Raw genomic sequence first — 20856 nt, forward strand, 5'->3', positions numbered from 1 at the left:
GAAATGATTGAGCGTCAAAGTGGGATGATGAATGCCGTCTCTGCCCAGGTTTGTTATTCCGGAGTTTTGTTGTTGGTATGAAGTATTCGGTAAACACACGACCGTCCTCGATTTGATGTCGATAACCAAGTTCCAGGCGTTCCGCCTATTTATCACCACTGCTTCAATAGCATTCTCCTTTCCCTTGTAGAATCATCGAAAATAAATAAATTCGTCAATGAATTGTTGGTCCTGGTCTAGCCTGCATCGTGCATGCTTCTTTCCCACTCGCACCCTTCATCTTACTTTCCTGCTCTCATTTCCTGCTTCCATTGTATTGTCCATAATTTATAATGCCCACCTACCTTCTTTCCATCGAACTATAACTTAAGAGTAGATATGCCCGTATAACGATTATCCTAATGTCGAACTACTCGACCAGCGAAGAGCCAGGCTTGTTTGGCCTCCTTTCTTCACCAAGGCTTGAACTCGGTCGTTTGGGTGACATGCGCAAGACGAAATGCTGGCTAGATGCGGAGTCGAAGTTAGGTGGCTCCAATGGGTATCATGATGTTATACAGCAGAACACAACTGAAGACATGTTTCCGAGGGTGAACGGCCGATCATGTCAGAGAACTTGTGGGAATGAAAAATCAAGAGACGCAAGGAAAACGATTTCACCACGTCATGTTAGTTACAACGGGCTAGGAGGCCCCTACAGAGCTTCAGGGCGAGGGACTTGTGTGGGGGCTAGGGACAACGAGAACGTATATATGAGAACTTTTGAGGGCCCTCCTGGTTGAGGGGGACCAGAATTCAGATGTATCACACACCCATACGTATTATATATCGCCTGCGGACCACGTGTGGAAGACCTCTTCACTCTGCCCAAAACCACGCTCTGACAGAGTGACACATCCTGATAGTACTTCATGGGGTTGAGATTACGCAGCTCTGTCAAATGCGACTTGTACCTTGATAAAAATCGATAGATTCATTGATACTCTGCCACTTCCTGTTTCTGTTGCTGCGTTTCGTATGATTATAACATAGGCCGCAGCTCTACAGTGTTGCCGTGGTGAGACCGTTCTGGTTAGAACGACGTCCTCGCTAGGCCATGTAAAGTACTTCCGTTACGCATTCAAATCCTGAACGTAGGATAATTTCGTGTATAGAACGATGGATGCCACGCCTCCCTGGAAGTTTGCTCCATGCGCCCACCTATCCCGTTGTCCTGTCCAAAACCACCGCAGTTAGCTAGGTAACCTTCAACACCTCACTTCCAATAACCCACATGCTGTGCTCTAACCAATTTCACGAAGTCGTAGCCTGAGACTCAGTTGATGTGCCTCGTGGTGGCTCAATGTCCGCGGCTTGCACTGTATCAGACTTGCCTGTGAGTCTTCCTACCCTTCGGCTCTCAGTCCTGGCCGCCCGTCTTAAATTCCTCCTAGCACGACTCTCACCCGTTGCCTGCTTTCTAGCTTCGATTATCGGTGCCTGTATCTCCGCCGTAGAGAGGGGCCTTGAGGCTTGTGCCGCCTCTCTGGCTATCTGGAGTAACGGCTAAGAAGAGCCCGATGGTTGAAGTTCCGCATCACAGACTGCAAGTATGAGCAAAGCCTGCAAACAGATTACCGGCTGCATGTAAACACGCGTATGGTATCTGAAATGCGTCGAGTAGTTTCTCCAAGCCCACCCGGTAGTGCAGCTGGAGAGAGAACTGCGCCACCTTGTTGGTCTCTATAATATAGAGAGACATTTTTTCGATGTTGATCTTGAGCTGTCGAAGAATTTTGAGATCTAAATCGGCTCCATGTAGTACCACAGCTACGTCTCTATTAGCCATCAGAGATTTACACTTAGGCTTAACATCGCCAAGAGCGATGGGCCGGGAATTTCCGGATAAAATCTGTTATATGCTCGTCGGAAGTACGCTGAATTCCCACAAGTGAATTGATAAGACGTGATCGCAGGGTCGCAAGGTCGATCTAGCCTTGACTCTTGAAACAATTCCTCCAGCATTTTAGTATCCAATATCGATAACCCGATATGAATTTGCTGGTCTGCAATCAATTTCTCGTACCCTTGAAACGTATCGATATCGAGCCCTACAAACAAGACATCCTTCATCGATGACTTTTGTAACTTGCCGATTGGGTTCTTAAGATGAACAGTCTGAGCGGCAGGCTCGTTGTGGTTCCTAAGAGTTGTCGAAGAACTAATGTTTCGAAGAGCCCAGTGTGAGCTGGCGCGCCTGATGTGCATCCCAAAGCCTCGGGCTACGTAAAGGTAGCCATATGCGTAAATAGTGTCTGTTGCTGTCGAAGGGCTGCTGAGAAGAAGCGACCATGCAAGTAGAACTTTGAGTTTGATCGATCGAAATCGCGAGCCATGCAAGTCGGTAGATAACTTGGACAAACTGATGTCATGTGATGACCAAAGGGGTGGTAGTTGGGGGACCCAATGGGCATATAAGCCCACAGAGATTGGGCTCTTTTGGCTCCCTACCTTAAATGCCTTGCCTGAGGTAAATGCCGATTGTGCCAGCTTGGTACTTCCTACGACAGTTTTGACCAGTCTTAAGTTGCCCAGAGTTCCAGCTTTACCTGTACCCGGATTGAGCATTGACTGATGCAAAGAAGTTTTTCTACGATTAAACACACAATGCTCCACCTCACGGCTCTTGTCAGGTAAACCGTCTTTCTTGAATCAAGTCGGGTGGCGTAGCCGTATTGGTTGGTGTGCACACGTTATCGGCGGCGGGGTCATCAGTATATTGACTTTAAAGGTAGCGTATACATGCATTCTCGAACTTGATGGGTGTAAAGGAAGTTCAACAGGAACGGAGACACCGATAATTGAATCTGAGGATGCTCATGAGATGCTACTAAATGAAGATCGAATTCGAAACACAGACAGTGACTGCTGTCACTTGACGTAACTGTCAATGTTCTGGTCTGCCATGGCAGCACGACGAGGGCACCGGTTAGTACGAATGTATGTCTTGAGTTTCGTGTCTCGATCGAAAGAGGCGTCGAAATAAAGAACGGCGTTTGCTTGTATGAAGCGCAGGGCATGAACGTGGGTTGAAGGGTAGCAAGATCAATCCTCGAATATCCTACGCCCGGGATTGCTTGGATGAATGCATCTCTTCGATTTTTCGTTAAATGCGTGTCAGTCCTAATATCTTAAAACCATGTTCAACATCACGCTCACTTATGCTTCTATGCAGATTGATCAAGGCTTGCTGACCAGCGAGGTGTATGGTTTGGTACTAAGCCACAGCACCCAACAAAACCGTGGCCATTACAGCATGGGGCGCAAAGGTTTGTCTGACACAATCGGTCGATTCAGGACAGTAGGATTTGGAGCGAACCCTCAACAAACGAACGGCACAAAGAGGAATATAAAGCCGTCAAAGTTGTTCGGCGGGTATGACCGTCATGGTGGACAGATCGACATGATGAGACAGTCCTGAAGCGGGACTGAGGGAGACGGATCAGGGATGGTAGGCTGCTGAGTCATCCGGAACAGGCCGGAAGTACCGTGGTTCGGCCGGCTTGGTCCCCGTTAGACGGTTAAGGTGGGCCCATAGATCCGTTATCCAAATGGCAAATTGGGTATGGCGGGTGCGACCTGTGCGACGACAGGCAGGTAGGTGCCTTCCCCCCCCCACTTGGTGACCGAGCTTGGGCAGGTTCGACTGGCTAACCAGAGCGGCTTGGCGCAGCTGAGCCCATGTCGCTTCAACATCGTACGATGCCCCCCCGGTTTCGATCCGTCCCAGATTCTTCCGACTCCTGTCCTCTGCACCTCCTCCTCTGCCATTCCACGCCTGTCACGCTCAACGAGCACATTCCATCCATTTGCCAATCCCCGGCCCCTACAGCATCGTCCCGACCGTCATACGATTATCTTCCGCGACTCCCTGCCTTGAGCCTATACTCATCCCAATCATCTACCGCAGCCCACTAGATCTCTGCCCAACCTCGTACGACTCGCTTTCGCAGCTCGCCTCGCCTCGCTTGACAAGCCTTCCTCTGCCCGCCTCTGCCCGCCCACTCCTGTGGCCATCGGATCTCTGGGCCACGACCCCGTCGCGCTGGATGCCAGTGGTCAGCCCATGGTTGCATATCCTTCCCACAGCAACATGACCGACCAAGGTTCTGGGGCCATTTATGGCTTTGGTAACTCCAACCTCGGTGCGCAGCCTCCCTTCATCGACGACAATGCCGCTCAGCGTGTGAAGACCGACCCATCCCAATCCAACATCGCGACCAGCAACCAGGCCGATACCGACAATCAGTTCCTGTATGATTCCTCCAGTTGGGCCTACCAGGACACCCCGTCGTACGACAGCTTCAACTTTGCTGCCGCGAGCAGTGCCGCCGACTCCGTGCCTCTCTTCCAGACCGCGTCCTGGGACGTGGCACCCGCACCTCAGCAACAGCAACAGGCCTCGCCTTCGACTGGCACCAGTGCTACCTACGACCAGTCCAACCCTTCGTCGTCAGGATACTACCCCAACCCCACCATCAACAACAGCAACAACGCCGCACAACCCTCCCTCAGGCAGGGTACCCCTCAGCGATATAACGCGCCAGGCGGCGAGACGCTGAACCTCCTGACACCTGCCCAACAGGAGAAACTACGGAGCATCGCCATGCCCGCCCATCTTCAGTACAACTCGCCCAAGAGTGAGCCGAGTCCCGGTTCCGCTGCTGCGGGGGCTCTTTCGTCCCCGGATGGCACTGATCAATTTGGCAAGCCTCTCAGTCGGAAGAGAAAGTCGTCGGCCGACGCTGAGGATGATGAAGATGAGCTCGATGAAGATGGCAACCAGCCTGTCAAAAAGACGGCCCACAACATGATTGAGAAGCGCTATCGGACAAACCTTAACGACAAAATCGCAGCGTTGAGAGACAGCGTCCCCAGTTTGCGCATCATGTCGAAGAGTGCGCGGGGCGAAGATACGACCGAAGACCGTGAAGAGCTGCACGGCCTGACACCGGCTCACAAGTTGAACAAGGCAACGGTATGTTGGGCGACGCCGCTGACACTGAAACGCCATCTAACCCTCACTCTAGGTGCTAAGCAAGGCTACCGAATATATCCGCCATCTCGAGAAGCGAAATAACCGCTTGCTGGATGAGAATGGTGCGATGCAGGCGCGCATCGCAGCCTTCGAAAAACTGTTCATGGCTGGTGCCATGACTGGTGCCATGAGCCCAATGCAACAACCACCCACGCCAATGCAGTATCCTCAGGATCAATATATCAACACACCCATGGGCACACCTCGCGGCGACGCACCCCAGGGCATGATGACCGTTCCCGAAGATATGAAGCGCATCATCGCCGCTCAGATGGCTGCCGGTCAGCCTTACCCGGTGCCGCAGCAACAGTTCCGTGGCAACCCTGGTCTGCTTCGCCAACAACAGATCCAGCAGCAGCAACAAGCACAGCAAGGCGCCCGATGGGGCAACAACGCACCCTATTTCGGCAAGTTGATGGTCGGCTCCCTGGCTGGACTGATGATTATCGAGGCTGTGCGTACGGAGGAGCAAAGCAACGAGACGCCAGAAGGCCGCGGCCTGTTCGCGGTTCCGATGCAGCTTCTCGGCGCCTTGAAGTCCAGCAACTTCCACGTCGCTGGTCACGTCGTCCCCGCCGCGCACTTTATCTCTCACCTCAAAGTCCTCCTTTTCTTCGGCATCTTCCTTAGCGTTTTCATGCCTTCGCTCTTTGCCCCTTCAGACAAGAAGCAGAAGAAGGGCGCGGAGCAAATGAGTAGCTCGCTCGAACCTGCTCCTTCGCTGGCATCGCCTATTCATGTCCGACGACAGGCATGGCTCACTGCGATCCAAACAGTCTGGGTCCCAAAGCACAATTTCTTCCTGGAGGCAGCTGCCCTTATTCTCAAAACCATGAAGCTGAGCCTACGAAACACGATCGGAGTCCACGGCTACCAGGCACTGACTGGATTCACCGAAGAACAGGAAGCAGCCCGCGTCAAGGCATGGTCGATTGCTCTGGATGCGCAATTGGCCGGTGGAGATGTCGAAGTAAACAAGAGCCGGCTGACGCTGACCTTGTTGGCATCCGGCACACTCCCTGATACCCCTCTTCGATCCATGCTGAAGGCGCTCCACATTCGGGTTCTGCTCTGGGACCTCGGCTCCCGGGGTATTCACAATACTATTGCCACAAAGCTGGCGAGGTCCCGCTGGAACGAGGCCAAGCAATTGAACAGGATTCTTACGCAACAACGACGCGTCTCGGAGCAAGCAAACGACGACGAGCTTCCCGAACATCTTGCTGCGCTGCTGGAACAAGAGTGTGACAACGTCTTGAATTGCCACATCATTCGACGAGCCTATAACCTGGCATGGAATCTTCCGACTACCGAAAACGCGAACGAGCAGACGGAGGGTATGGATGCTGTCGTGGACGATCAGGCCGTGCGATCCCCCATGGATGCGGTGGCGGCTTGGTGGTCCAGTCAGGAAGTCCAGCGGGCTTTGACTGCCAGCTTGAGTGCCGGCAAGGATGAGACCGAGTCTCAGGAGGTCGTGTCGGGCCACCTTGACAATGCCCTCAAGGCAGCTCCCGTCGCGTCAGGCGCGCAGGCACGAGCTCTCGTCGCTCGTGCCGTCCTCGTCGACGAGAAGCGGGGCGCTAGCATTGCATCTGCCATTCAAACTGTCCAGCCCGGCGTCGTACAGGCACCGATTAACGACATCGTGTCTCCGATCCTAGATTCGTCTTCGCCAGCAGTTCAGACGCCCGATGTCCAAGTGGCGCTGCGGTGCGCCATGGCAATTGCCCATCTCCAACGATTCAAGACGGGACCGGCCCCTCGCGAGAGCACCCAACTCGTGGAGAAGCTCGCACAACCCAGCGTCACGGCGAGCATGTCGCTCCTCGGATGCACGGCACTATTCAAACTCATGACGGAGCTCCACACGCATCCCTCGGCTGCCGAAGCATTCAGCACCTCGCTCGAACGCCTGGCTGGCAGCCTCCGCATCTGGATCGGCAGCACGCCAGGCGAGCAGTGTGGGTTGGATCAGGACGTTCGCCACAAGATGGTGGATCGCTGCCTTAGCATCACGAGGAGCGTTGTGGGCATGGAGACCGACACAGGGTACGGCAGCATGAGCGAGTGCGAGGAGGAGCTCGGTTGCTGAGCTTTGCGCCGGATCTGCGCTTCGCATACATTTTCCCTTTGTCTCGCGCTGGTACCTATTGATCGCGACTCACGATGATCATCATTACAATGGTGTACACTTCCTGACGAGTCGCCCGTCAGTCTGTTAGCGGCGTCTTGTGTATTTTTTTTGTTGGTTGTTTTTCCGGTGTGCTTGTCTCATTGCGTCGAATAGGGTGGGATGGCGCAAGCTGGGCAGAAATACCCGGCGTTCAAATGATATTTAAGCTGGACCGGGATATGGATTCAGGTCGGGAGATTCGGGGAAAGAAAACGGGGCCAGCGGTGAAACAGGCATTTGCAGGTGCAGGCTGTGAGAAATACAGTTCTCATTCACGGTAACGCCTTATCTATTCCTCATGATGGGTATGAAGTGGGACGCGATGGATGGAAGGCGAGGTGCTGGCAAAAGGAGGATATGAAGAGAGAGCAGGCTGTGCGGCTTCAGCACAGGCGATAGGGCGCTCTTGTTTTGGTGTTAGCTTGACTACCTATCTGGCTTCCATGTGTGCCGTACTTTTAGATCAACCTAGTTGTGTAATTCCAAAGTCACACGCCTGAAGTTGACGAATCTGCCTTTTGCCGTCCCGGAATTCTCAATCTTATCAAGTGAAGACTTAGGGGGGCACATTTCTTCTTCTGTCTGATGAGAAGGGCGCCCATCCACGCTTGACAGAATCAATGTTTCATCGACAGGGGGTCTGCCAGGCGCAATAGCCGTACCTTGGCGTGCGTGACGGGCGCCACTGTCTTATCTCGACAACTTTTGGCCGACGCTTTGGCCCTGACGGGTTTCCTTGACGTTGAAGCCTGTATGCTTCACTCCCTCAACCACACGGGCACACGCACGCGAGCCAGCCAGCGCACACGAGACTTTCCCAACCTGGACCAGATGCCGGCATCGTGCAGGATCCACACGTCATACGACCTACAAGATCCTCCTATCTTCAATATAACCACTGGAACTGACCCCTCCCCAATGCCGGTTCCCAAACAGGTAGCTGCATCGCGTAGAAGCAGACAGGGGGGGCGTTGTGCGGCAGCCACATCCAGCACAGCAATTCAGCTTCAATCACGCTAGCCGTCAACTTTGAGTCCCTAAGCCAGCCTGCACTACGGGACATGGGACTTGGTGGAGTATCTAGAAAGGCAAGGGAGGGGGGGGGATAAGAGGAGGGGGTAAGGGTTGTTAGCAAAACCTGGAAACTCACCCGCTGCATCGAATAGAATCTGCGATGGAGGCCTTCTAATCTACAGCTCCCCGGCAGACGATCCAATAGCGCGCCGCTGGATGACCTTCTGAATGCACCCTCTCTCTCTCTCTTTCCATCCTGACCTATCTCATGCCTGTGTCCATCCTTGGGTCTTCCCCCCCTGGTCTCCCCCGCATTCGAGCGGGCACGTCGCGCGTGATGTCCGCCCAGCAGCCACACTGCCGGCGCGGCAGCTTCATTGGATGCGTGGGCGTTCGGTGGGGGGACTTCAACAAAAACATCCAGAGGTTACGTCGTGTTCGAAGGTGGGATCGCCGGAGTCAACGACCGTTTTTGGCGTCTTGACAGCCCGGCCTGGTCTCTGGCCTTTCTTCTCCGAGAGCATCTTTTTCCTGTATAGGTCACATTCGCACCCACACTCTTATCCGACACTCGTTACTCGAAGCACTCCGGCTCCCCCTTCCCCTCCCCTTCGCCGCGCCCCTCCTGCTCGGTTGACGGTAGATGGATGCTGGATCGTCTCCGGTTCGTCGAGCTCCCGGCCTTTGGGCGCACACCTGAACTGGAGGGGGTTGAATGGCGACCTAACTCGGCCCGGGAGCCTTGTCGACGTTGTGTGCTTTGATGCGCGTTGCTCTCCTCTTAGTGGTCGTACTTCTCTTGCGCAGGTCCGCTACTGTCGATCAGGAAGTATCGGCCGAGTTCTCTTGGGTTGTTGAAGCGGCGCCTCTGGGAGCTATGGCGTTTTCTACCTACCTTGAGGGAGGGGAGGGGAGGGGTCGTGACTTGCCTTCTCGAAGCGAAGCTTCCTTCTCTTGCCCCTACGTAGGTGGTGGGCAGGAGGAGACACTATTGGAGCACGTTTGATGCGTTCCTGACAGTCTGACTTGTGACACCGCGGCTTGAAAGGGGGATATAAGGGTCGTTGTGAGGGGCACAATTTTCTTGACCTGGAGGTTCTCCAGATGATTGAGCATCTGCTTTTGCCTCGCCGCACTGCTAAGGTCTTGATCAAAAGTTATGTTTGGTTTGCAGCTTCGCTATAGCAACAACATCATGTTGTCAAGGCTGCCCCTTTATGCCCTCCTCCTTTCTTTCTTCTTGAGCTTCGCCACGGCGGCCACGCTTGGTGATGACTTCATCAATGAGCGTCGCCAGGCTTCTGGCTCCAAGTACCTCCTCGGCGTCGGAAAAGCCGACATGACGGGCCCTGTCGTTGAGATTGGCTTTGCCGGCTACGCCGACCTCGACCAGAAGGGCACCGGCCTGCGCCAGCGACTGTTCAGCCGTGCCTTCATTGTTGGCGACGCCTCCAAGCCTGCTGACAGGTTCGTCTACCTTGTTCTTGATACGCAAACGGGAGACACGGCTGTAAGAAGGGGCATTCTCGAGGGCGTCGCGGCGCTGGGCCCTGCTTACGCCGTGTACAACAAGAACAACATTGCCGTGACGGGCTCTCACAGCCACGCTGGGCCGGGAGCCTTTTTCAACTACTTGCTGCCCCAGATTACAAACTTGGGATTCGACAGACAGAGCTATCAGGCCATCGTCGATGGTGCTGTTCTGTCCATCAAGAGGGCGCACGAGTCCTTAGCAGAGGCAAGTTGTCTCGTCTTGGTCGGATATATGGGAAGACTGACGTTTCCTAGGGTTACCTCGACTTTGGTACAGGAGAGGTCCCCAACGCCGCCATCAACCGCAGCCCCTGGGCCTACCTTCAGAACCCGGCTTCTGAGCGTGCGCGCTACCCCGGAGATGTAGACAAGACCATGACGCTGCTGCGTTTCCGCCGCGCCTCGGACAACAAGGCCCTCGGCGTGCTCAACTGGCTCGCCGTGCACCCGACGTCCATGCTGCAGAACAATACAAAGGTGGCTGGCGACAACAAGGGCGTCGCGTCGTGGCTTTTTGAGAAGGAGATTGGCGGCGGGTTCGTCGCTGGATTTGCCCAGGCGAACCATGCCGACACGACGCCCAATGTTCTCGGCGCCTGGTGCGATGACGGGTCGGGCCAGCAGTGCGACTTTGAGACGAGTACTTGTGCCGACGGCCTCTCGCAGTCATGCCGTGGGCGGGGCCCCGAGTTCAGAAAGCTGGATCTCGGTGTTTCGAGCGCTTACGAGATTGGAAGGAGGCAGTATGTTGGCGCCAAGGCCATTTTTGTGAGTTTGTCTTGCCATCGCGCTCGTGCCACGTCCGAGACGAAAAAGCTGACTTGACCAGGATGCGCTCGGCTCCAGATCAACACCCATCACGGGCCCGACTGTCAAGTCCTTCCACTTCTTCCATAACATGACCTTCTCCAAGTTCCGCCTACCTTCGGGTCAGGAGGTACAGACGTGCCCAGCCTCCCTTGGCTACTCGTTTGCCGCCGGCACGACCGATGGTCCTGGCGCCTTTGACTTCACGCAGGGCGACTCGACGGGAGAGAATCCTTTGTGGCGAGTTGTGGGTGGCATTTTGCGGGCGCCTTCAGCTGAGCAACAGGCGTGCCAGGAGCCGAAGCCCATCTTGCTTGACGTCGGTGGCGTGAACACTCCGTACGCGTGGAGCCCAAACATTGTCGATATTCAAACTCTGCGTGTAGGGCAGCTTGTCCTCGTTGTCGGCAGTGCTGAGACGACGACCATGGCTGGCAGGCGATGGAGAGAGGCCGTAGCGGCGGCTTCGGGTAGCATCACGGGCGGAAGTCCTCTCGTTGTGCTCGGCGGTCCAGCAAACACGTACTCGGTACGTTGGCCCCCCCCTTTTTTTTATCCCGCCTGTTGACCAAGATCATTTCCCCCTCATGTGACGCCGACTAACAGGTGCAGCACTATGTCACAACCCGCGAAGAATACGATGTCCAGCGCTACGAAGGCGCCTCAACCTTCTACGGCCGCTACACGCTCGACGCCTACATCAACCTCACCATCTCCAACCTCCAGCACCTCGCCCCCGGCGCCACGACGCTGCCGCCCGCAGGCCCCGCGCCGCCCGACAACCGCGCCAACTCGCTCAACTTCAACACGGGCGTTGTCACGGACGGCGCGCCCGCGGGACGGGCTTTTGGTGCCGTCATCACGGCCCCCTCGGCGAGCTACACCCGCGGGTCGGAGGTTGTGGTCAAGTTCCAGGGCGCGAACCCACGGAACAACCTCCGTCTCGAGGGCACATACGCCGCCGTCGAGAGACGCGCGGCGGACGGAACGTGGAGCAAGGTGCGGGACGATGCCGACTGGTTTCTCGTGTATGAGTGGGCGCGGACCGACTGGCTGCTGGGTCACAGCGAGGTGACGATCCGGTGGGAGACGGCGGAGGGCGGCTCGGCGGCTGCGGCGGGAACATATCGGATTCGGTACTATGGTAACTCGAAGAGCCTCTTGGGCAGCGTTCGCGCCTTTGAGGGCGTCACTGGGAGCTTCAGTCTGGTTTGAGGGGGTTCGGGCGATGGAGCGGGCTGTTGTTGGGGCTTGAATAGGGGCAAGGGTTAGGGCTGGTATCGGAAGGGCATGAGTTGGGAACAACAGCAACACATTATGAGCCTGCGGCGGCATTTGGAGTGAAGGGAGCGGACATACCTTAATTTATTGACTTTGCTCGTTGGAAGAAGTGACATCGTGGCAGCCCATCCCGCAGAACCTGGATTGACGCAGAGACTGCGCAAAGAGGTTTGACATTGAGTACTTTTGAATCAAGTCTGATTAAAGTACATGCCTCTTGCTCTTGTCACGTCTCCTCTCATGACTACTTCCTCAGGGACATGGTGTTTGGCTGGGCATTGAAGCGTTTGGCTTGGGAGCTGATTCTGCGTTTATACGCCTGCGGCACTTCTTCTCAGCCTATTCGCCCCTTTTATTGGACTTTCAACCCTGCGCCTTCATACACGTGCCCAGAGCCTCTGTGACAACCTCAAGGCAAGGAACATCCCACCAGAAACGTTCTACCTCGATTCCACCTTGAAAAGTAGTTCATCCCATGGTTGGATGACCTCTCTCATACCATCTTGAGGTCTCCATCTAACGCTGAGCTGTACTGGCGCTCTCCTCTCCGGGAAGGCCTTCCGCAATTGAACGACTTCCCGAGGCTTCCATGCTCATCCTTTACTGGAATTCCACCCCTGGCCATGGAGAACAAGGTGTGCCTTGGTTGTGCAAAGAGCACTGTGAGACGTAACGAGGGACACCCCGCCTTACCACACGTTTTGGTGCAGTCACTGACGCTCCTTCAGATCCTGAGGACCCCTTCCCTCTTAAATCAAACGTTCCGAAAGATATCCTGGGCGCCTCGCAAATCAATGAATCACAGCGAATGCATGAGAAGCGATTTTCTCGAGTACCCAGAGAATTCCGTCACTCTTGTCCAAGACCCTAAGCCGAGACGAAAAGGCTCTCCTATTTTTCTATGGAAACTCCCTGAAGAGGTTGAAAAAACGGGGGCGTCAAGAAACAGCGTCACTGGATGTTATTGCTGGATGCATTTACCCAGAAGCTTCCCAGCGTACCTGGAAGCATGATCATCGACCAGAGCGACGGTCGTTCTGGGCGAATATATCGACCTCCTGATTCCACCGATGCAAGACTTTACAAACAGGACAGATCATCTACCGGTTCTGAAGAACAAAGGAAGGCCTTTTCGGTGGATGGTGGTCTAAAGGAGACATTCGAAGAATAAATATTGCTAGCCATGCTGCAGAAATCGGACACTCTCGATCACGAGGACCCCAAGGACGAACCAGAGACCCATGCCTCCCAGCTCTCGTAGCTTGCTAACCTCAGCTAGTGGCGTTTCTGGCACCTTACTCAGACAATCTGAATGGAGAAGACCTGAAGAAGACCTGCGGTTCCAAATGTACACGACCTGAGAGATCCTACTTTCTCCCCTCGTGGAACTGAAAGTCCGCATCATTCCTCGCTCTCAAGATATGCAAGTTCTTCCGAGAAGCATCCGCATTCAGACACTGCAGTTGCCTCCACGACCAATTATTGAGCTCTTCGGTATTCAAAACGCAGGCGCACAGCTGAAGCCTGAGAGCGCGCTCTTCGCCGGTTTGACTGTCGTTCGTAGTGAGGCCTACTTAGTCGTCATCTCCTGATCAGAGCACTTGGGATCAACAGACTTTCAAGAGACTAAGAGGCCTTTTGATTCGACATTATCTGTGCGCGACAAAGTGCGGCAGCAGGGAGACAAAGCCAGATATCAAGCAATGAGGAGAATTGAGAAGGGTACTACTGCTGGCGGCGGTGCCATGTTTCCTGGTAAACATTACGCAATCTCACTCTTTGAGGTTATTTTGCAAGATCATACAAAAAGCACTTGATGGGTTTATCCTTGGCCCACGGCTGGTGACTATAGTTCTCCAGGCGCGAAGCATCTAATACTATGCAAGGCAGGGTTATTATTGCGGTCGAGATACCAAGGCACGAACGTCATGAAACTTTGTTTTAGGGAATGGTATTCAATTCTTGAGGCTTTTTATTCCACAGCAAATCGGTTACCCCAACCTCACATCAGAATCGAAATCTGGGTGCATCTCATAAGTCGTATCCAAGCTCTGGCCTTATCAAGACAACAAAGGTTCGCATCTGTTCATGTTCACCACACCTTGACGGAGCCCGCCTTGTTCAGCGACAGGTCAACCTTGACAGTCTTGCTGCCGCGGCCCTCCTTGCCAGCACCGGTGCGGCACGAGGCGCCGAGGACCTTGACCTTGACAATCTTGACGTCGACCTCGTAGCCGAAGGTGCCGTCGAGGGAGAGCACGCCGTTTTCAAAGGTGAAGTCGATGAGGGTGTGGCCCTGCTGGACGAGCGACACGCCGTCGTCGAGGTACAGCTCGCCGCTGGCCTTGCCGTCAACGTCGAGGGTGACGAGCAGCTCAAAGTCGTTCTGGCGCAGCGCCGTCGTCGTGTTGGCCGAGGCGACGCGCAGCGGCAGGATCTTGCCGGAGCGGATGAGCAGCGGAATGTCGGTGACGTCCTGGTCCTCAAAGGTGTGCAGGGCGCCCTTGCCGCGGATGGGACGGTGGGTGTACCAGTCGTAGAAGGTGTCCTTGGGCAGGTAGACGTCGACGCTCGTGGCATCCTGCTCGGTGACGGGGGCGACGAGGACGGCGTCGCCGTAGAAGAACTGGTGCTGCAGGGCCCAGGTGGCGCGGTCCTCGGGGTAGACAAAGTACATGGGGTTCAGCGTCGGGCTGCCGTCGACGGTGGCCTTGTAGATGGCCGTGTAGATGTAGTCGAGCAGGCGGTAGCGGATGTCGATGGCCTTGCGGGCCGACTCGGCGACGGCGGGCCAGCGGTAGAACTCCTGCGAGATGGAGTCGATGCCGTTGTGGTTGCGGTAGAAGGTGAAGAAGGCGCCGAGCGAGGCCCAGCGCGCGCAGAGCTGCTCGGTGGCATCGCCGCCGAAGCCGCACACGTCCGAGCCGGCCATGGGGAACTGGTACAGCGCCGAGAAGGTCATGGTCGTGTAGATGGCGAACCGGTAGTGGTCCCACTGCGAAAGGTTGTCACCGAGCCAGTGGCCCACGGCCTTGCCGTCGCCGGGGAACGTGCTGCGCGTGATGATGAAGGGCCGCAGGCCCTCGCGGCGCGCCATCATGGCGTCGCGCGACGCCTTGCCCATCATGGCGCCGTAGAGGTTGTGCGTGTCGTACATGACGAGACCGTTCTGGTGCGCAATGTCCGTCTTGACCGTCTTGAACGAGAGGCCGCCGCGGTCCGCGTTCCACGACACGTCGGGCCCCGCCGCGTCGTTGTGGATCGCGTACTTGGGGTACAGGAGGTCGCGGTCGGGGAGACCCTTGCGGTCGCCCGAGCCGGTCTGGCGGACGTCGAGCGAAGACGTCTCGGCGCCGGCGGCACGGGGGCGGGCGGGGTGAGCCTCGATCTGGCGGCGCTCGGCGCTGCCGTCGCAGGCACCGGGGAGCTGGAACTCACAGCCAAAGCCGGGCAGGGCGCGGGGGTTCTCGCGGACGGCGGGGGGCTCGGGCGGGTAGCCGACGGCGTCGCCAAAGGGGTCATCGCAGAGACCGTTGCAGAAGTTGGCGGGCTCGTTCATGTCGATCCACAGACCGTCAATGTCGACACCCGTGTCCTTGTCGAAGAAGATGTCAAACTCGTTGTTCCAGTACTTGGTGATGTTCTCGGCAAACCAATCGGGGAAGATGGTGACGCCGGGCCAGACGACGCCGAGGTACTCGGAGCCGTTGGGGTGCTGCAGCCAAATGTCGTCCTGGCGACCGCGGTTGACAATGTCCGACTCCTCGTAGGCGACGGCCGGGTCAACCATGACAATGTAGTGCTGGTCGTGCTCGTGGAGGTAGTCGACGATCTGGCGGACCTTCTCGACGGGGTAGCGGCGGGGGTCGAGGGTGAAGACCTTGCGGGCGTCCATGTAGTCAATGTCGGTCCACATGGTCTCGAGGGGGATGCCGGCCTGGCTGTAGTTGTAGACGACCTCGGCGACGTCAAAGGCGTCGCGGTAGCCGTAGCGGCACTGGTGGAAGCCGAGACCCCAGTAGGGCTGGAGCGAGGGCAGCCCGACGATGTCCGAGTACTGCTTGACGACGTCGACGGGCGAGGGGCCGGATAGGAACCAGAAGTCGAGCACGCCACCGAGCGTGTTGTACTCGAGGTACTGGCCGGCGTCGTCCTTGTTGACCATGACGTCCATGCCGTTCGAGTTGAGGAGGAAGACGCCGTGGGTGCCCGTCTCGCGCTGCTCGATGTAGAAGGGGTGGCTGCCGTACAGGTTGCTGCCGTACGGAACACCATAGCTGTCACGGTTCCACAGCGTGCGGATGTAGTTGGTCGTGTTGAGGCGGAAGGGGTCGGTGTGCTCGCCGAGGCCGTAGAGGTAAGGGTCCTCGGGCAGGCTCGTCCTCAGGCGGAGGTACTGCGACTCGAAGACGATGGAGGCGGCCGAGGTGTCGAAGAGAACCTCCTCCGTATCGGCCCTCTTGATGGTGAAGGCAAAGGGCTCCTCGGTGTAGTCAAACTTGATCTTGGCGTCACCGGAGAAGGAGCCTTCGTCGGGCCGGGGGAAGACAGACTCGGGGACCTGGTAAACCTGGTCCGCCGGGTCCTGGATCTTCACGTGGATACGGGACTCTGGTCACGAAGTCAGCCATGGTCATGTGAAGTGAAAGAGCAGGATCAAACGCACCGCTCTCGTAGGTAACCGACAGAGTAAGCTCCTCGAGGTCGGTGCCGTACGTGTTGCAGGCCGGGCCAGCGAGCTTCAGCTCGGCAGTCAGACCGTTGCCGGTCGTCTTGACGTTCGAGGCAGCATAGCCGGGACAATCGGCAAGCTTGTCGTAGTCTGGGGAGTCCCTCTTGAGCACGGCCGCCGCGGCCACACCGGGAACGAGCAGGGTCTTCCAGTAATGCATCTTGAAGTGACTGGTCGGGGTTGCAGCATGAATTCAGATCGCGGGGGAAGCCACTTCAATTTATACAGCACCCTCTTGGCCCGACCCAGCTGTCTGGGCACCGCATTCCGAGCAATGTGTGCTGCCTTGCCTGCCTACCAATGCAGAGGGATCTGCAAGAGATTCAGGATGAGAGCGGCCGAGCCGGGGGCTTGGCTAGCTAGCGAGGCAGGGTAGGACAACGTACGGGTTAGAGGAGGATCCCACGATGCAGCGCGCGATGCAACGCGCCGAACGTCTGCAACCCATCGCCAGTGTGGTACCTGGGCAAAAGGTCCGGCCTAGTAGAGGGCACGGCGAACCAGGCCAAGGTAGCAACCACGACGTCATGCACGAGCAGCACGTTGCCAGCCATCTCCATCCTGGATCCCCTTGTCCCCTCCCCGCCTTCCCCTCTCACCTCCCATGGGGGACGTCTCCGGGGCCTTTCAAGCCTCGCGGGTGGCTTCCACTTGCACTCCCAAGCTTCATATGAAAACGCCCAGCCCCGTAGTAGAAGCGAGATACGGCCGGTATTTCAGCGAGCGGCGGAAAGGGGGGGCAAGGAGAGTTTCCCCAGATTAGGAAGTTCAGGGCCGCTGTCATGGCCGGCGGGCGCGGGGAGGGGGCGAAAGATCTGCCAGACCTCCCCATCGTCAGAGGCACCCGTGGGCAGCCAGAATGCGGAGTCTAACGCGGCCAAGGGCGGAACTCATGGTCGAGACGGCGGAGTAAAATGCGGAGGTGGGCCAGATCCTGGAAAGGGCCGAACGAGGGGGGGGTGGAAGTCCAGCCAGACCGGCACGCCAATGCACCTCATCCTTGAACCAGGGGACCCCCTCCCCTCCCCTGGCATCAATGTAGTGACGATGACTGCATCGCCCTGTTTACCCACTGCAAATGCCCGAGCTCCGAGCGACGCCTCTTCGCGTTCTGGGTCGTGCCGTTGGAGCCTCAACGGCCTTGCATGGGGCGTTTGCTGCCCATTGCCTGTTGTGCTTGAGCGGTTATGTTGCCATGCACCTAGTTCGGCCCTTCCATGTGGGCGCGCGATTCCTGCCGATCGTCCGCTTGCATGAGCTGACCAGTCAGAGAGGTACGTAGGTAGGTTGCGAGCCCTTGAGGCCTTGAAGCCGCGTTGTGCAGTCCGGGTTAGTCTTGTGCTGTACGTCCATGCCGCCCCCGAGTAGAAGAAGTGAGGTAATAGGTCAATTGAGCGTCGTGTGCACCTCTTGGCCTCCTGGAAAATGACATTAAGTGAAAAAGGGGGCTGTCGTAGTGCAAGAGGAGACAATGACAATGACACACCACAAGCTGATCCTGTCCACATTACATTCACCCATTCAATTGCAGTTGGACTGTGTCAATCGGGTGGCGTGATCTTGCAGCCAACGGTGCGCCTCTCACGAGATGGGCTTGCTGCAATTTTAAAGTCGGGTATTTTCTGTGAACCGACTGGCCCAATGCCGGACGGGAGCTACCTGTTTAGCTCCTGCGCCATTCAAAGCTCCGGCGCTCGTAGCATTCGCCTATCCAGGCATTCTGAAGTCGCAGGATTCTCCGTCTCATGGGGCGGCACTGGTAGGCAAGTTGGCTTTTCTTCATAATTGAAACCGGGGTTGAATACTGCTACATGGGCTGGAGGGACCTGATGTTGTAGTTTCAGACTGAATGTCGGACAAGCCGCAAGAAGCAGCGGTGACTAATACCCTATACATAGTGGACTTCGGCAAACCAAGCTAGGGAGTACCCCAAAGCGATCCGATGATTTTCCTCCAGTTTGAAGTCGCGAGATTCCATCTGGTTCAACGGAACCAACCACGACACGTCCGGGAGTGTAGAACGGCTCGAAAGTGTAACTAAGATGACTTGGTCATGAAGAAGAGACGTTGATGATGGGACAATCAAAGACTGTTTCGGGGCAGCGATGACTCTAGCTTGACAACTAATTGTAGTAACAAAGAGGAGGGTACCGGTTTATCGTAGTGAAAAATGGCTGTGGCCCATGTGATTTCGGAGATGTGTCTGAAGACGTAGCATGAGTTTACTGGAAGCAGGCCTCGGAGCCATCGCGATTACTAGAAGTCGGAGGAATTCCTATTCAGCGTTGGTTTCATAGTCAAGCGTATCCAAGGACGAGACCGGATTGCAAAACAGTGCAAATCGACTTAAACTCATGTTCCTAACCAAATTGACAACTATGTTCATGACAATGATACTCAAAAGCCGACAAACCAGCTACATGATGCTTTTTTTATGGAGGCTCGGGTCTGCGGTGAGTAAGATGGGCGACCTCGTCGCCTGAGCAGACCGATGTGTGCGACTTGAGCTAAGCGGATCGGATAGGGCGATCGAAACTTGACTGCATTGCCAAGTACAATAATTTTAGCTGGAACGGTTCGAAAAAGGTTATTAAAAACTGGCTATTAACAAAGCCTTTCACTTTCATTCATCTCGAGCTTAGCGGATGATGTTTTCACAGTTGCAAGAGAACGATGGGACACGGCTTGCCAAGTGCCACACGCGAGTTCTCTCGATTGTCGTATCTGCCAGCCCATATCAAATCGCAAAGTTGAGCGCCAGGCAAGATAAAATAAAAGTCCTCATGTAGCCCTCTGGCGGTCGAGAAGCATCTCCGAACCCTGATCCTGTCGCGTTCCGCACATGATTGGTTGGTTGGTCCAAAATCAACCTCCCCACCCCCTCCATGTCCAGGTCAAGCGGTTAAGCTTGAAACAAAAGAGATGAGAGCCTCCCGTTGTTCCCACCTAATACATTGAATCTTTCCATTCAGTCTCAAAAATGCCTTCAAGTCATTATTTAAACGTGGAAAGGCTTGACAGTCAGCACCGCCATGCCGTGTCACAGGCCCTAAGCAACGTTCTGGCTACCGACGCAGCATTGGTCACCTTTGCCCAGATCATTGACGGCCTACCTATCTGTGACATAGCATGGGACACTCGAGGGACCAAGCTGACGCCACAACACCCCATCAACTCTCACAACGAGCTCTGTCCGGAGGCGAGAGCAAAGGCTGAAGAGTTTCGAGGTGATTTCAAGTCAGAAGCACTTGTCTTCAAGCCCGAGGTGAATGACGTTTTTTCCTTCTCATCTCTGGCCAGCAACTAACGGGTCACAGCTGCTGCAGTCTTTTCAATCGTCGTCAACGTCGAGTCGCGGCTTCGCCCTTCGCCTCCTCGAGCTTACGGCCTCGGCGATTCATCAGATCGCCGTCCTCTTGTTCCAGCGCAACCTACGCTTGCATGATCGCACAACCACGGATACTCTTGACGTAGATGAGGTCACATCATGGGAGCGTCCACCTGATATGTGGGCCCGCGTAGTCCCTCATCCCACATTGTTCACGCAGTCGCACTTCGTTGCCCACGAGCAGTATCCAGACGGCATCGCAGACATGGTGGGATACTGGGCCGAGGACCGAATCCTTGGAGGCGTCATCCTTTTCGACCACTCCTCGTCGTGGCATGATCAAAACATAGAGCCGAATGCTTATATTCATTGTGGGAGAGACAGGATCACATATCGGATCTGCCAACTCCTCGACGATCAGCAAAGCCGGCTGATCGAATTCCTTCGTTCGAGGGAAAAGCATCCGGAGGAAAGAAAGGAAAGGACCAACGGACCACTTCCGATTCTACCCTCTTCCGATAACAGAACGCGGATCGATCAAGGCGACGCCATTCCGGTCCATAAGGTGTACAGAGATATTTGGGAGAGGGCACCGCCCCAGAAGCCGCGGCTGCGAATGCAGCAGTACATGGACCGCCGCGTGTTAAACGAGCTGGACTATCCCGAACTAAACTTTGACGAGCAAATGGAACGGTTCAATAATTTGAGCAAGCAACCCCAGGATGAATGATCTATCTCTTCTTTGCTAGATATATGACTGCATCCTTCAGACCCGGGGTTCCGGATGGGGGAGCTATTGTTGCTATTTCTCACGAGCACTGTCAGGGTGACTTGATCCAGAAGAAATGCAGGACAGCTACGGCCCGTCTGTTAGATGTAGACTCGGCGTGTGGGATTTCTTCGCACGT

The 20856-nt window shown here is 55.7% G+C and overlaps 4 protein-coding genes across 4 annotated transcripts; 3 read left to right on the plus strand and 1 right to left on the minus strand.

Annotated features, from left to right (window-relative positions):
- Positions 1-4132: 4132 nt before the first annotated feature.
- On the plus strand, positions 4133-7172 carry D7B24_004843 (uncharacterized protein; the record flags this gene model as incomplete). The annotated part of the gene is made up of 2 exons (XM_028639008.1): positions 4133-5017; positions 5070-7172. The coding sequence occupies 2 exons, from the start codon at positions 4133-4135 to the stop codon at positions 7170-7172; spliced, it is 2988 nt and encodes a 995-aa protein (XP_028496549.1).
- A 2290-nt stretch (positions 7173-9462) lies between these two features.
- D7B24_004844 (uncharacterized protein) lies at positions 9463-11822 on the plus strand (the record flags this gene model as incomplete). The annotated part of the gene is made up of 4 exons (XM_028639009.1): positions 9463-10005; positions 10056-10568; positions 10630-11136; positions 11214-11822. The coding sequence occupies 4 exons, from the start codon at positions 9463-9465 to the stop codon at positions 11820-11822; spliced, it is 2172 nt and encodes a 723-aa protein (XP_028496550.1).
- A 2158-nt stretch (positions 11823-13980) lies between these two features.
- On the minus strand, positions 13981-16780 carry D7B24_004845 (uncharacterized protein; the record flags this gene model as incomplete). Its single annotated transcript, XM_028639010.1, has 2 exons — positions 13981-16499; positions 16555-16780. The coding sequence occupies 2 exons, from the start codon at positions 16778-16780 to the stop codon at positions 13981-13983; spliced, it is 2745 nt and encodes a 914-aa protein (XP_028496551.1).
- A 2820-nt stretch (positions 16781-19600) lies between these two features.
- D7B24_004846 (uncharacterized protein) lies at positions 19601-20678 on the plus strand (the record flags this gene model as incomplete). Its single annotated transcript, XM_028639011.1, has 2 exons — positions 19601-19885; positions 19938-20678. The coding sequence occupies 2 exons, from the start codon at positions 19601-19603 to the stop codon at positions 20676-20678; spliced, it is 1026 nt and encodes a 341-aa protein (XP_028496552.1).
- Between the last annotated feature and the right edge of the window lie 178 nt (positions 20679-20856).

The sequence above is a fragment of the Verticillium nonalfalfae genome (genome assembly GCF_003724135.2).
Source record: "Verticillium nonalfalfae strain VnAa140/NRRL 66861 chromosome Unknown scaffold_28, whole genome shotgun sequence".
Classification (NCBI taxonomy): Eukaryota; Fungi; Ascomycota; class Sordariomycetes; order Glomerellales; family Plectosphaerellaceae; genus Verticillium; species Verticillium nonalfalfae.